This window comes from Canis aureus, chromosome 10 (assembly GCF_053574225.1).
Source record: "Canis aureus isolate CA01 chromosome 10, VMU_Caureus_v.1.0, whole genome shotgun sequence".
NCBI lineage: Eukaryota > Metazoa > Chordata > Mammalia > Carnivora > Canidae > Canis > Canis aureus.
This window is the reverse complement of record NC_135620.1, coordinates 62,365,108-62,379,295: the sequence shown is the minus strand read 5'-3', so window position 1 is coordinate 62,379,295 and position 14,188 is coordinate 62,365,108. Positions and strand designations below refer to the sequence as shown.

Genomic DNA, 14,188 nt, shown 5'->3' with positions numbered 1-14,188 from the left:
CAAACATCTGATAAAGTCAAACTGTGTGATGTTAAGTTTGGAGGGTAGCTAAAATCTAAGCACTCACCCTGTGCTTGGTGCTTCAAATGATGGGCCCCTTACCCACAAAAATAAGTGTCAGTTTATCTGCCTTATTTTTGGAACTTTCTGTGTGCTTGCTTCATTTACCCTATCAAATGTGCTTCTCATCATTCCTCCACAGAAACCCCCTTGTCTGAAAAAGAGGTACTGCCAATATGCTTACTACTAAACATTGCTCAACCTGTAAAGTTAAAAACAAAACAAAACAAAACAAAACAACATTGCTCAACCTGTTCTCCCTTCTCGGATACCCCTTCCCTCTATTGTCTCCCAAACCTGCCTTGACTCTTCTATGTTTACAGATCCAACCTGTTTGAAATTCTTCTAGAACTCTCCTTTGACTTTATTTCTTACTAGCCTCCTCCTCCTGTGAACACTCTGGTCGCACAGTGTAATTATAATCTGTATCTAATTGTTCTATATGTAGTTCTACTGTTTCCCTGAGTTGTGAGTTTTTTGATTACAGATACTTGTTATATTTTTCCTATCCTTACTCAGCTTGGAGCAGAAATGAGTTCAGGTTAGGCTCTCAGAAATATCCTACACATAGTAGTCCAGCAAAAATTTATATTTCTCTTATGAAATTTGTCTTTCGGTAGTATTATTCTCTGAATTGTACTGAACAGTGAGATATGGCTCTGGAATTTGTTCACTGGAAAACACAAAGGATTGTGTCCTTCTAGTCATTTTCTAGGTTGTTAAGCTAATCCATATAATACAACCAAAAAAAATCTATTTGGATCAGAAACATCTGGATAGCCTGCCAACTCACTATAGATAAACTAAAGCCTTGCTACTCAAAATATGGCCCCATGCCAGCTTCTTTGACCTACACTTGAAGCTTATTAGAAATGCAGAATCACAGGAGCACCTGGCTGGCTCAGTAGGTAGAGCGTGCGACTCTGGATCTCAGTGTTGTAGATTTGAGCCCTGTGTTAGATGTAGAGATTACTTAAAAATAAAATCTTAAAAAAAAAAAAAAAGAAGAAATGCAGAATCACAAGCTTTGCCTCAGACCAACTAAAAGAGTACCTGCATTTTAATAAGATTCCCCAGGTAATTTATATGCATATGAAAAGTTTGGAAGACTGAAATAGCTGGTTTTGTATTATTCCACCACGGCCAAAATTTCTGACACTAGTCAGGTGGAAATAAGGTATACTAACTTGTGATGTTGTAGCCCGAGCAGCTGCAGTTTGTTGGCAAAGATCTGAGTTTCAAGCTCTACTTTTTATTTATAGGCTGGATAGCTTTGGCCACATTCCGTCATTCACATTTGAAAAAATAAATAGGGATAATCAGAAGATTAATTTGTTTTTTAAAAATAAAGTACAAACTGCTAGATGTGTATACACAAGTATATTTAAGCATTATTACTGTTTTCTCAGGTTCACTTAAGTAAATAAATTATGAAGAATAACTCTGAAGCCAGAGAATAAAACAAATGAAGAGAGATTATTATTCTTCAAAGATGCTCCATCAGATTCATGCACAGCTGGTCTGTACACTGGTCTTAATAGGAAAAAAAAAAAACAAAATAGTAAGAGTGGGCGGTGACTGTGAGTTCAACTAACTTTGCCTTTGAGCAGATGTTAAATTGCTGTGTACATGATTCAATTTACTATGATCAAAAGTCTGCCCCACAGAAACACACAATTTGACTGAAAAGAATGTGAGGCTGACAAATATACATAAAAATGAAATTTGCTTTACACTTTTGAATGTTTGTGTTAAACACTGAATCGGAATTCCAGTCTGTGCTGAGACGTCTCTTGCCTCTTCCCTATCACTCTCTCATTGGACATGATTGAAATGAAGAAATCCAGTTTGTTGTCTGAAATATTCTAGGGCTTTTAGAAAACTCAGAGTGTCTTAAGCAGGAGGGAATGTTGCTTCTGAACTTGCTTTTGATCCTACGTAGATATTCACATATTAGACACAGTGCATAGAAACTCTCAATATCCTAATGTATTCTAGGAATAAATATGGTTGAGAGTAACAACAGATGACAGAAGCAGATGACAGAGCTTTGATGAAAATATTCTATTTCACCCTAGAAGAATGCTTATGCAAAGTATTTGTTACATTTGTTGCTTGGCAGTGAAAATATTTTATATTAGATTTTCCTTTGAAATCCTGAAAGCTGGGATATGGATAGTATAAACAAGACATTTGTGAAAGAATTCATTCTTCTGGGACTCTCCGGTTACCCAACACTTGAGATCATGTTTTTTTCTCTGATTCTAGTAATGTATCTAGTGATTCTAATTGGCAATGGTCTTCTGATTATAGCAAGCATCTTCGATTCCCATCTTCACACCCCCATGTACTTCTTCCTGGGTAACCTCTCTTTCCTGGACATCTGCTATACATCCTCCTCTGTTCCCTCAACTTTGGTGAGCTTAATTTCAAAGAAAAGAAACATTTCCTTCTCTGGGTGTGCAGTGCAGATGTTCTTTGGGTTTGCAATGGGGTCAACAGAGTGTTTGCTCCTTGGCATGATGGCTTTTGATCGCTACGTAGCTATCTGTAACCCTCTGAGATACCCTGTCATCATGAACAAGATGGTGTATGTACTAATGGCTTCTGTGTCATGGCTCTCTGATGGAATCAACTCAATTGTACAAACATCTCTTGCTATGCGACTGCCTTTCTGTGGGAATAATATTATCAATCATTTCTTATGTGAGATACTAGCTGTCTTAAAGCTAGCCTGCGCTGATATATCCCTCAATATTTTTACCCTAGCAGTGTCAAATATGGCATTCCTGGTTCTTCCACTGCTGGTCATTTTTTTCTCCTATATGTTTATCCTCTACACCATCTTGAGAATGAACTCAGCTACAGGGAGACGCAAAGCCTTTTCCACCTGCTCAGCACATCTGACCGTGGTGATCATATTTTATGGTACCATCTTCTTCATGTATGCCAAGCCCAAGTCTCAAGACCACCTAGGGAATGACAATTTGCAAGCTACGGAAGGGCTTATTTCCATGTTTTATGGGGTAGTGACCCCTATGCTAAATCCTATAATCTATAGCTTGAGAAATAAGGATGTAAAAGTGGCTGTGAAATATGTGCTGAATTGGAAAGCTGTTAAGCAGTAAGACCAAAGGGAGATGTGAGTCTTCAGTATATAAAGAATAGATATGGCATCATTGGGCAACCATTGAGAACCTTCTTTGGAGAAAGTAAAATTTATAAAGAGAGATTTTTATTCTTTGCCTTCGCTGGCCCAGTTTAGCTATAATTACTAAACAATAGTCTGCCATAAACTCAGATTGTAATAGGTTCTGATTCATATCTCGGAAAGTTAATGAATTCCATTAGAATCTCATCCAGGGTGATATCTGAAATGAATGTTTCTGGCATCTTGTGTGGCAACACAGTGGAAAACATCATACATAAGCTTTAGGAATAGAGAAGAAGTATAAATTCTGCTGTATCAAAAACTACTTAATATTGGAAAAGTTATTTATTCTTTCCAAATTGCAGTTTCCTTATTTGCAAAAAGGTAGTAATTAAACACTTATTATAAAAATTCAGTAAGTTGCACAAAGCACCTGGCAAGTAAGAAGTTCTTTTTTTTTTTTTTTAAAGATTTAAGTACTAAGTTCATAGTAGTTCTCTTTGTAGATGATGTTAAACTTGACTTTTCCTATTGATTTAGAAAGTAGGAATTGAAGATTACAAATTGAAGACAAAAGACACTAGCTAGCATCTCTTTTTTTAAAACTACTAATTATTAGGGTCAGTCATTCCTCCCTTAAGTCTTCTTAATAATATCAATCACCACTCCTCCTTGCACCTTCTTCCCCACATACCTGTATAAAGAAAAATCAAGAAAGGGAAAGATAGAATCAGGGGACTTTTATATCACAAGGAAAGCTCATTGAATCATGAGAGGCATTTCTCTATTGTCCCTGTGAAAGACTAGGAAGACTGTTTCAATCCAAGCCAAGTAAAGGGGATACAAAAGAGCCTCTTGAGGTTTTGGGTGGCTGCAAAGGAGAGCTGATTTTTGGCTTAATGACCTTTTTTTTTTTTTTTTCTAGGCCATAAACTCAACTGATAAACTAGTCTACAAAAGGCTTGGAGGATGATGAGTATCTTAGGGCTGAAAATAATCAGAATTTTTTAGTTTGCCTGAAGTGATTTTTGGGCACTGGAGGAGGGCTGAAATTAGTGTCTGGGAAGAGAAAACCATTTCATTTACATTTAAGTAGTTGAAACTCCTTAGTAAACCTATTACGGGTTTCCCCCCACTTTTTGTAGATTTTTCTGCCATGGCTGAGCACAGCATATCGTTGGCCCATATCACCAGCCATCATGACAGCTGGTTTCAGTCTTATTTTCCCATCCAAATTTTCTCTTTCCTGTTGATTTCAGAGCCATAATATAGCCCCAAGTCTCCTAGCTGAGGGCTGTACTCCCTGCCAAACTCTATCCTAGGGATAAATCTTGATTTTGACCTGAGTAATCTGGTCACTAAAATGTTGCTGCCTATCTGTTTCCTGGTTGGCGTGTTGTCACTGTCGTAAACCTCTAGCTGCTGGTCCTTCTCTGGCTTAGATCACAATGGGTGCTGCTTTGGGTTCTATTTAGACAGGTACGTGCCAAACCCTGTGAGTATAGCTTTTTTTTTTTTTAAGATTTTATTTATTTATTCACGAGGGACACACAGAGAGAGGCCGAGACATAGGCAGAGGGAGGAGCAGGCTCCCTGTGTGGAGCCTGATGCAGGACTCGATCCCAGGACCCCAGGATCACAACCTGAGCCAAAGGCAGACACTCAACCACTGAGCCACCCTGGTGCTACCTCCTATAGGTGATCACTGTTAACATTTATATTATTTGTCTTACTAATTTGGAGTCATAAAATTAATCTCTTTATGTTTATTTCTTTTGATTCACCATGTACACTCGAAGTGGTTATAAGTTTGAAAAATGTGTGTACATGTATCCAGGTTTCACAGAATAAATTCTGGAAAATAAAACCCTGGGTCAGTTGATAACAATTTTTTTTTTAAATTCTCTTGCTAAAATTATACTCCCACTCCAAGATTGTATTATCTGCTGTCAGTGACACTGTAAGGGTTTCTACAAACTTTTGCAGCTCTAGTCTGTGTGGTTTTACATACATAAACTTCTCACTTTGGAAATCTTCAAATACTCATAAATTGGAAACGTCATGTAACAATCACTCAGTTTAAATGATTACCAGTTCATTGTTTCATTATCTATACCCACTTATCCCCTTTCTCTGGATTTCTAAGCAAATATTGGATATATATGTGTGTGTAAATAATTTGTATTTTGGAACAATTTCAAACTTCTAGAAAAGTTGCAAGAAGCACACAAGGAATTTTCTTTAGGCCTTTACCCCAGATCTTCAGGTAATAACATCCTACCATATTTGCTTTATATAAGTTTCTCTTTATATATGTGTATGTATGTGTATTGTATATGTGTATATAGAAAGAGCTGTTTGAGAAAGAGGTGCAGATACTATGTCATCCTCAAAAATCACTGTGACATTGTTTTACCTTAACTAGAATATGACTATTGACATGGAGAAATAATTCTATTTAGTTTACCTGTCAGCAAACAATAAACCTGGCCAAATCTAGCCTGCCAGCTGTTTTTGTGTGGTCCGTGAGCTAAGAATGATGTTTATCTTTTTAAACTGCTGAAAAAATGATAGTAATATTAACACTCCATGGTACATGAAAATCATATGAATATCAAACTTGAGTGTCCATGAAGTTTAAAAAAAGACTTTATGTGAAGATAATATAGACATATAGAAAATTTTAAAAATAGTATATAGAATATCGTGTGCTATTCACCTCATTTCTCCCAGTGGTGGTAGTACAATAACAAAACCACAAAAATGACATTGGTTCAATATTATTAATTACATAACAGAACTTACTCAGTTTTTATGATTTTTCCATATATTATATGTGTATGTGTGTGTGGTTCTATGCAATTTTAGCCTACGTACAGTTTCTTATAACCACTATCACAATCGAAACAAACAAACAAAAAGGTCATTGACTGCTGATATAATTGATAAACCTAGTCTAAAGTCTCAATAATTTCCAGTCTCTCTATAGAAAAAAAATTTTTCAAGTCAAAGATTCGATTTAGAATAAAGTGCTATATTTTGTGGTCACATCTCCTTAATCTCTAATTTGTAATGGTTCATAGCCTATCTTTGTTTTTCATGACCTAAAGATAATTAGAGGCCAGGTATTTTAGGATTCCCTTTGAATTTAAACTTGTTTTTTCATGATAAAGTTCAAGTTATGCAATTTTTGGTGAGAATAACACATTTTTTTTGTTGTTGTTCTCAGCATCTTATATCAAGACACTTGATATTGATTTGATTCATTATGGGAAGCGTTAACATTGATTACTGGTTAAGGTGGTATATTTTGGATATCTCCTGTGTAAAATCACTATTTTCTCTTTTTTCATTGTGAAGTTCTTGTAAGAAGATACATTGATATTATATGAATATCCTACTCCTTGACCAACTTATACCGCCAGGTTTAGCATCAATTGATAATTCTTCCCTAAATCAATTCTTTTTTTTTTTTTAAGATTTATTCATTTATTTTTGATGGGGAGGGAGGAGGGTGAGAGGAGAGGGAAGGGCAAAGGGAGAGGGAGAGAGAAACGCAAGCAGACTCCTCCTTGCAGAGTACAGAGCCTGACAGGGGGCTCCATCTCACTACTCTGAGATCATGACCTGAACTGAAACCAAGAGCTGGTCGCTTAACCAACTGTGCCACCCGGGTGCCCGCCTACATCAATCCTTATTATTGTGGTTGTCACCTGGTGATTTTATAACACTATAATTTTCTTCTAATTTATCCATTGTCATTCTACTCAAAGGAACAGCTTTACAAATAAGATAACTCAAGTATTTATTTATCCATTGATTTATTTAAATCCATTTGAACTCACGCCTTCTTACTTTTTTTCTTTGGGTTACAAACCATGATTATTATTATTAATTTTAAAGCTCAATTTGGCCTGAATTTTGCAATGCCTTCCCTTTAAGCTGGTTCCTGTATTCTTTTGAAATGTGTCCACAATTCTCTGAGCACTTCCTTACTTTCTCTTACTTTCTGGTAAAACAAGATTTTTTTTTCTTTCAAGACTATTTAAATTAAGTTAGTTTGCATATAGTGTAGTATTAGTTTCAAGGATAGAATTTAGTGATTCATCAGTTGCATGTAATATCCAGTGCTCATTACATCAAGTGCCCTCCTTAATGCCCATCACCCAGTTACCCCTTCCCCCCACTTACCTCCCCTCCAGCAACCCTCAGTTTGTTCCTTATATTTAAAAGTCTTTTATGGTTTACCTCCCTCTCTGTCTTTATCTTCTTTTATATTTCCTTTCCTTCCCCTATGTTCATCTATTTTGTTTCTTAAAAACAAAACCCCCCAGAAAAATAAGATGTTAAACCTCATCTTGTGCTTTCCAATCCCAGTTCCAGGAAACTCATTTCTTTAAGAGTTCTAGTTTCTTTTAATATTAAGAGAGTATACTTAGAAACCAAAACTCATTGTTAGTAGGGTAGCATTCTTTCTAGGCCCTTTCAATAATTAAAGCTATGAAATATATGCATGTAAATACCTACATGTATATCTATTTTAATATCTATTATCTATCTATCTATCTATCTATCTATCTATCTATCTATCTATCCTATCTATCTATCTATCGCTATATAAAACCACTGGTTCATACTGACACATTAAAATTCAGTTCAACCCTACAAGTTTCATTCGTTCCTTTTTTTAATATTTATATTTTTCATCTCTAGCACTGAAATACTTCATTTGGGGGCAGCCCGGTTGGCTCAGTGGTCTAGAGCCGCCTTCAGCCAGAGCCTGATCCTGGAGACTCGGGATCGAGTCCCACATCAGGATCCCTGTGTGGAGCCTGCTTCTCCCTCTGCCTTTGTCTCTGCCTCTCTCTCTCTCTCATGAATAAATAAAATCTTAAAAAAAAGTAATACTTCATTTTGAATATTTTTATTGCTGTGTCTTCAAGTTCAATTATATTTTCATCTGTACTCTCTAATATGCCATTAACCCCATATAGTAGAATTTTCATTTTCCAAATTGTGTATTCCATTTCCGGATGTCATTTTTAAACAATAACATTTATATTCATTATGTTCTTGGTTTTCTTTAAATCGTGGGTAATTTATAATAGCTAACCTGCTAGTTTCATTATCCTAAACTTTCTATTAAATGGCTTTTATTTTTCTGGTTATGGGACAGGTTATACTGCCTTTTAGCATTTTTTTAAAAATAATTTTGAGTTGTATGCTAGTCATTTTGACCTTTGTGTCATTGAATACTGGATTTTGGAGTTTCCCTTTAAAATGTGTTGGATATATTCTAACAGGCAGTTACCTGCAGTTACCTTGACCCCCTTGGCTCAAGTTTTTATGAGGGTAGATCTAGAGTTGCATTTATTCTGGCTCAATGAATGTAATTTACTTTAGAATTGTGAGTGGTTTTCCTCCCAGGGAACATTAGGCAATGTCTGTGTCCATTTTTTGTTATATTACTAAGGGAGTGGGTATGCTGCTACTAAAATTTATTAGGTAGAAATCAGGGATGTTATTAAACATCCTACAATACACAGGACATAATCACACAACAAAGAATTTTTCAGCCCAAAGTGTCAAGAGTGCTCTAGTTGAGAATCCCTATCTTAGAACTAGGTTAGCCCTACTGCTAGCTGACAATTCATGGGTCTGTAATAAATGGTCTGGATATTCAATGAAGATTTTCCACCCTAATTGCTTGGAACGCAAATATCTCCCAAACCTTTGGGAATGGTTGGGCTTATAACTCACCATTGATCATTCTTTGCTTGGACTCCTGGAGTTTCAACATTTCTGTGTATATGCTTAACATTCAGCAACAGACTTAATGGAATCCTCCTGATATCTGGAGCTTTTTCTTTGCTAGATTTTTCACCTCCAGAATTCTGCCCTGTAAAGAAGCTGTTCCAGCCCCTTGAACTCTTTTTGACTCTTCTTAAATTAGTGAGACCACTATGATCTGTTTGGGATCCTCCTCCATGAACCAAAATCTAAAAAGTAATCTTATGTTTCCTTTAATTTTAATCTTTTTTTTTCCCAGGGATCACAGTCTTGCCTTGCTTGTTCAGTATCTGAAAAGTGTTATTTCATATATTTTGTCCAGTTTTCTAATACTTTATGGTAGGATTGGAAAGCGTGTTCCTTCTTAGCTTTTCTGGTCGTATAATTTTTACTTCTCCAGAACATATAATACTCATATATTATTCTAACATCCTCATTCTCACCTATATTTTATTCTTGGATATGTAAATAAATGTATGAAATGCTTGCAACTTATTCTTTTGCCTATTTCCCCATACATCTTTTATTTGAATAAAGATTATTCTCTCATCAACTCTAAAAGGAGATTATGAGTACAACATTCCTTGGATCTTGTATGTTTAAAACTATTTTTCAAAAGCATTAATATTTGAAAGACAGCTTGACTGAATATAGATTTCTAAATACATATTTATTTTCTTGAGTGCTTTGAAAATGCAACTCCATTGTATGATTTTTTTCAGAATAATCATGTTGGACTGATTCTTTTGCCCTTATAAGATATTAGCATTTTGTTTTGAAGATTTGAAGATTTTGTATTAATCTTTAAACTCCAGTAGTTTTACTGAAATAGTGTCAGAGTTGATTATGCTGAACTTATTTTTCCAGGTATCTCTTGGACATTTTCAGTTTGTTATTTATGAAAAGTTTTTCTGGACTTATGTTTTAAATATTAATTCTATTTCATTGGTTTGTTTCTTTTTTAGAGTCTCAAATTTTATTTACTTGTTAAAGAAATAGTATTTCTTCTTTGCCTATTCATTTTAACAACTTTTGGTTGCACTTTTTTCTTTATCTTATTTTCATTTTGTTGATTGCTTCCCTGCCTTTATTCAATGCCCTTAATTAAGTTGTATTTTAATTCATTTTACCTTGGCTACCTTTATTTTAGTCTTCATTTCCAAGATAGTTTTGTCTTTTGCTTATTTCCTGAGTTCATTCAATTTTTTTATGTCTTCCTGATACAAATTTCTTTTTTTCTCTTTTTAAAAAAGTTTTTATTTTAATTTTAGTAGAGTTAACATGCAATGTTATATTGGTTTCAGGTGTACAATATTGTAACTTAGCAATTCTATGCATCACCCAGTGCGTACCCCAAGTGCCTTTCTTAATCCTCATCACTTATTTTACCCATCACCGATCTCCCCTCTGGTTGACCATTACTTTGTTCTCTATAGTTAAGAGTCTGTTTCTTGGTTTGCCTATCTCTCTTTTGCTCATTTGTTTTGTTTCTTAAAATCCATATATGAGGGCAGCCCTGGTGGCTCAGCGGTTTAGCACCTGCCTTCAGCCCAGGGCCTGATCCTGGAGACCTGGGATCGAGTCCCATGTCGGGCTCCCTGTATGGATCCTGCTTCTCCCTCTGCCTGTGTCTCTGCCTCTCTCCCTCTCTCTCTTTCTGTGTCTCTCATGAATAAATCTTTAAAAAAAATTCCACATATGAGTGAAATCACAAGGTATTTTATCTTTTCTTGACTGACTTATAACATGTTTTTGTCAGCAGCAAATATATTAAATTTTAAAAAAGGTCAATTCCTTTTTAATTTTGGAATTTCTGATTCCAAATAGTTTCTGACTCTTCAAATGACTGAGGATATTGGCATCAATTTGTAGTGTGGTAGTTTTAATTGGCCTTTTTTTTTTTTTTTTTTTTTTTTTTTAGAGAATGAGGGCAGAGGCATTTTGATTCTCATTTTCTATTTCATTTTATAGTTGTTTTGAATATAATTTGTTTCCATCATTCGTTTCTGGATTTGGACTAGTTTATAAGATTTGTAGGTCAAGAGTGCCCTCATCTGTCTGTACTGTGAAGTAGAACTTCCTTAAATGATTGCTCTGGCTTCTTCCTCCCTTCCCCTTCTGCTGCTGCAGAAATAGAGAGAAATTTATACCACCATTACCATATTAAAGCCACTTCAACCCTTAGTCCTGAGAGCTCTCTGACCCTCCGCTTATCTTTCCCCTTTATCTTGTTTGACTAAGTAGGGAGGAGTTGTATGCCTTCTAGTATTTCAGAATTTTTTTGATTAGCATGATCCAAGTTCTTTTTTGCTTCTTCACTCTTTCACTTCTAAAACTTCCAAAAGTCCTTCTCCCTTCCTTTTAACTTACTTTTCCTCTCAAACCTAAAACTTTGAAAGAAAATCACCTCAACTCATATATACTTTTGTGTACCACCTATATTCAGGGCTCTGTCTTGGTTTTAGGTCAATCTTAAATTTGCTACTAGTTCCCAACTTCTCTTTTCTATGCAAGTTTTTTGCTCTGTGATAACATTCAGTGGGAGCATGAGAGATGCTGGGGTTTGGATATTAAATTTCCTTCTTATAAGTAACTTGAAGTTTGAGTATTTTCTAGTTATGTCTAGACTGTGAGTTTGGATAGTTTTATTTGTTCTTCCATTGTTCTGTATTGTTTTTAGAGAATATGTAGGGATATAGCAATTTAAGTAGCTGCTGTTATCATCACTAACCCCTAAGTCTGTATACATTTTTTAATCACTTAAAAATAACATTTTATTGGGATCCCTGGGTGGCGCAGCGGTTTGGCGCCTGCCTTTGGCCCAGGGCGCGATCCTGGAGACCCAGGATCGAATCCCACATCGGGCTCCCGGTGCATGGAGCCTGCTTCTCCCTCTGCCTGTGTCTCTGCCTCTCTCTCTCTCTGTAACTATCATAAATAAATAAAAATTTAAAAAAAAAAATAACATTTTATTACTCAATGTAGTGTTTATTTACATAACAGTAAAATTGAGCATATTTTCATTTTCTATTCTATGTCTTTGTGATTTTTCTTTATTTTTTGATTATCCATTTTCTATTTGGGTTTCAATTGAAAATTGAGCAAAATAAATGAATTGGAAATTCCTCTTTTTTGTAAGAATTCTTTATATATCAAGTTTATTATCACTACATATATATTGCATTTTTTGATATTTCAATATCTTTAATATACTTTTAACATTTTGTATTTATTATGTAATTTGAATATTTTCCATAACTTCTAGCAATTATTATTGTAAAGAAGCTGTTTTTTTTTTAAATTTATTTATTTATGATAGTCACAGAGAGAGAGAGAGGCAGAGACACAGGCAGAGGGAGAAGCAGGCTCCATGCACTGGGAGCCCGATGTGGGATTCGATCCCGGGTCTCCAGGATTGCGCCCTGGGCCAAAGGCAGGCGCCAAACCGCTGCGCCACCCAGGGATCCCAAGAAGCTGTTTTATAAGTTTAATTTTGATTCCAGTTAGTTAACATAAGTGCTATATTAGTTTCAGGTATACAATATAGTGATTAAACACTTCATGCAGTACCCAGTACTCACTCATCACAAGTGCACTCCTTAATCCCCATCACCTTTTCCACACATCAGTCCACCTCCCTCCCCTCTGGTAACCATTTATAGTTGAATCTATTTCTTGCTTTCTCTCTCTATCTCTTTTTTTTTTCTCTTTGCTATTTTGGTTCTTAAATTTCACATATGAGTGAATCATAGTATTTTTCTTTCTCTGACTGACTTGGTATTATATTCTCCAGCTTCATCCATGTCATTGCAAATGGCAAGGTTTCATTATTTTTTTATGGCTGATTGATATTCCATTACCATATCTTCTTTATCTATTCATCAATCAATGGGCACTTGGGCAGCTTCCATAATTTGGCTATTATAAATAATGTTGCTATAAACAAAAGGGTGTATGTATCCCTTTGAATTAGTACTTTTTGTATTCTTTGGATAAATACCGAGTCTTGCATTGCTAGATCATAGGGTAGTTCTATTTTAACTCTTTAAGGAACCTCCATACTGTTTTCTACAGTGGTTGCACCAGCTTGCATGTCCACCAACAGTGCACAGAGTTCCTTTTTTTCCACATCTTCCTCTTGGTTCTTGTGTTTTTTATTGTAGCCATTCTGACTGGTGTGAGGTGATATCTCTTTGTAGTTTTGATTTGTATTTCCTTGATAGTAAATGATGATGAACATCTTTTATGTGTCTGTTGGCCATCTGGGTGTCTTTTTTAGAGAGATGTCTGTGCATGTCTTCTGTCCATTTTTTAATTGGATTATCTGATTTTTGGGTGTTGAGTTGTATCAGTTCTTTATATACTTTGGATACTAAATCTTTATCAGCTATGTCATTTGCAGCATCTTCTTCTATTCTGTAGGTTGCCATTGAATTTTGTTGATTGTTTCCTTTGCTGTGCATAAGATTTTTATTTTGATGTAGTTCCAACGGTTTATTTTTGCTTATGTTTCCCTTGCCTCAGGAAATATCTAGAAAGAAGTTGCTTTAGCCAGTGTCAAAAAAGTTACTGCCTGTGTTCTCTTCAAGGGTTTTTTCTTTCTTAGATTTTATTTATTTAATCATGAGAGACAGAGAGAGAGAGAAAAAGAGAGAGGTAGAGACACAGGCAGAGGGAGAAGCAGGCTCCATGCAGAGATCCTGACGTGGGACTTGATCTCAGGTCTCCAGGATCACATCCTGGGCTGAAGGCGGCGCTAAACCACTGAGCTACCAGGGCTGACCCTCTTTAAGGCTTTTTAGGATTTCAGGTTTCACTTATGTCTTTCATCCATTTTGAATTTATTTTTATGTACAGTGGAAAAAAAGAGTTTCAATTTCTTTCTTTTGCATGTTGTTGTCCAGCTTTCCCACCACTTGTTGAAGACACTGCCTTTTTCCCATTGGATGTTCTTTCCCTGTTTATCAAAGATTAATTGACCATATAATTGTGGGTTTATTTCTGAGTTTTCTGTTGTGTTCCATTAATCTATGTGTCTATTTTTGTGCCAGTACCATGCTACAGCTTTGTAATATAACTTGAAGTATGGAATTGTGATGCCTCCAAATTACTTTTCTTTTTCAAGTTTGCTTTGACTATTTGAAGTCATTTGTGGTTCCATACAAATTTTAGGATAGTTTGTTCTAG

At 35.5% G+C, this 14,188-nt stretch overlaps 1 protein-coding gene and 1 long non-coding RNA gene across 2 annotated transcripts in view; both read left to right on the top strand.

The window, feature by feature from the left end:
• Nucleotides 1-14,188, top strand: part of LOC144322576 (uncharacterized) — an 89,906-nt gene that overhangs the window by 17,526 nt on the left and 58,192 nt on the right. The window lies entirely within an intron of this gene.
• LOC144321769 (olfactory receptor 13C4) lies at nt 2,232-3,188 on the top strand. The gene has a single exon (XM_077911014.1). It carries the CDS (start codon nt 2,232-2,234, stop codon nt 3,186-3,188), a length of 957 nt encoding a protein of 318 aa, XP_077767140.1.

Excerpts from the sequence above, each read along its gene's own strand:
- LOC144321769 (XM_077911014.1), top strand. The coding sequence starts at position 2,232 with ATGGATAGTATAAACAAGACATTTGTGAAAGAATTCATTCTTCTGGGA.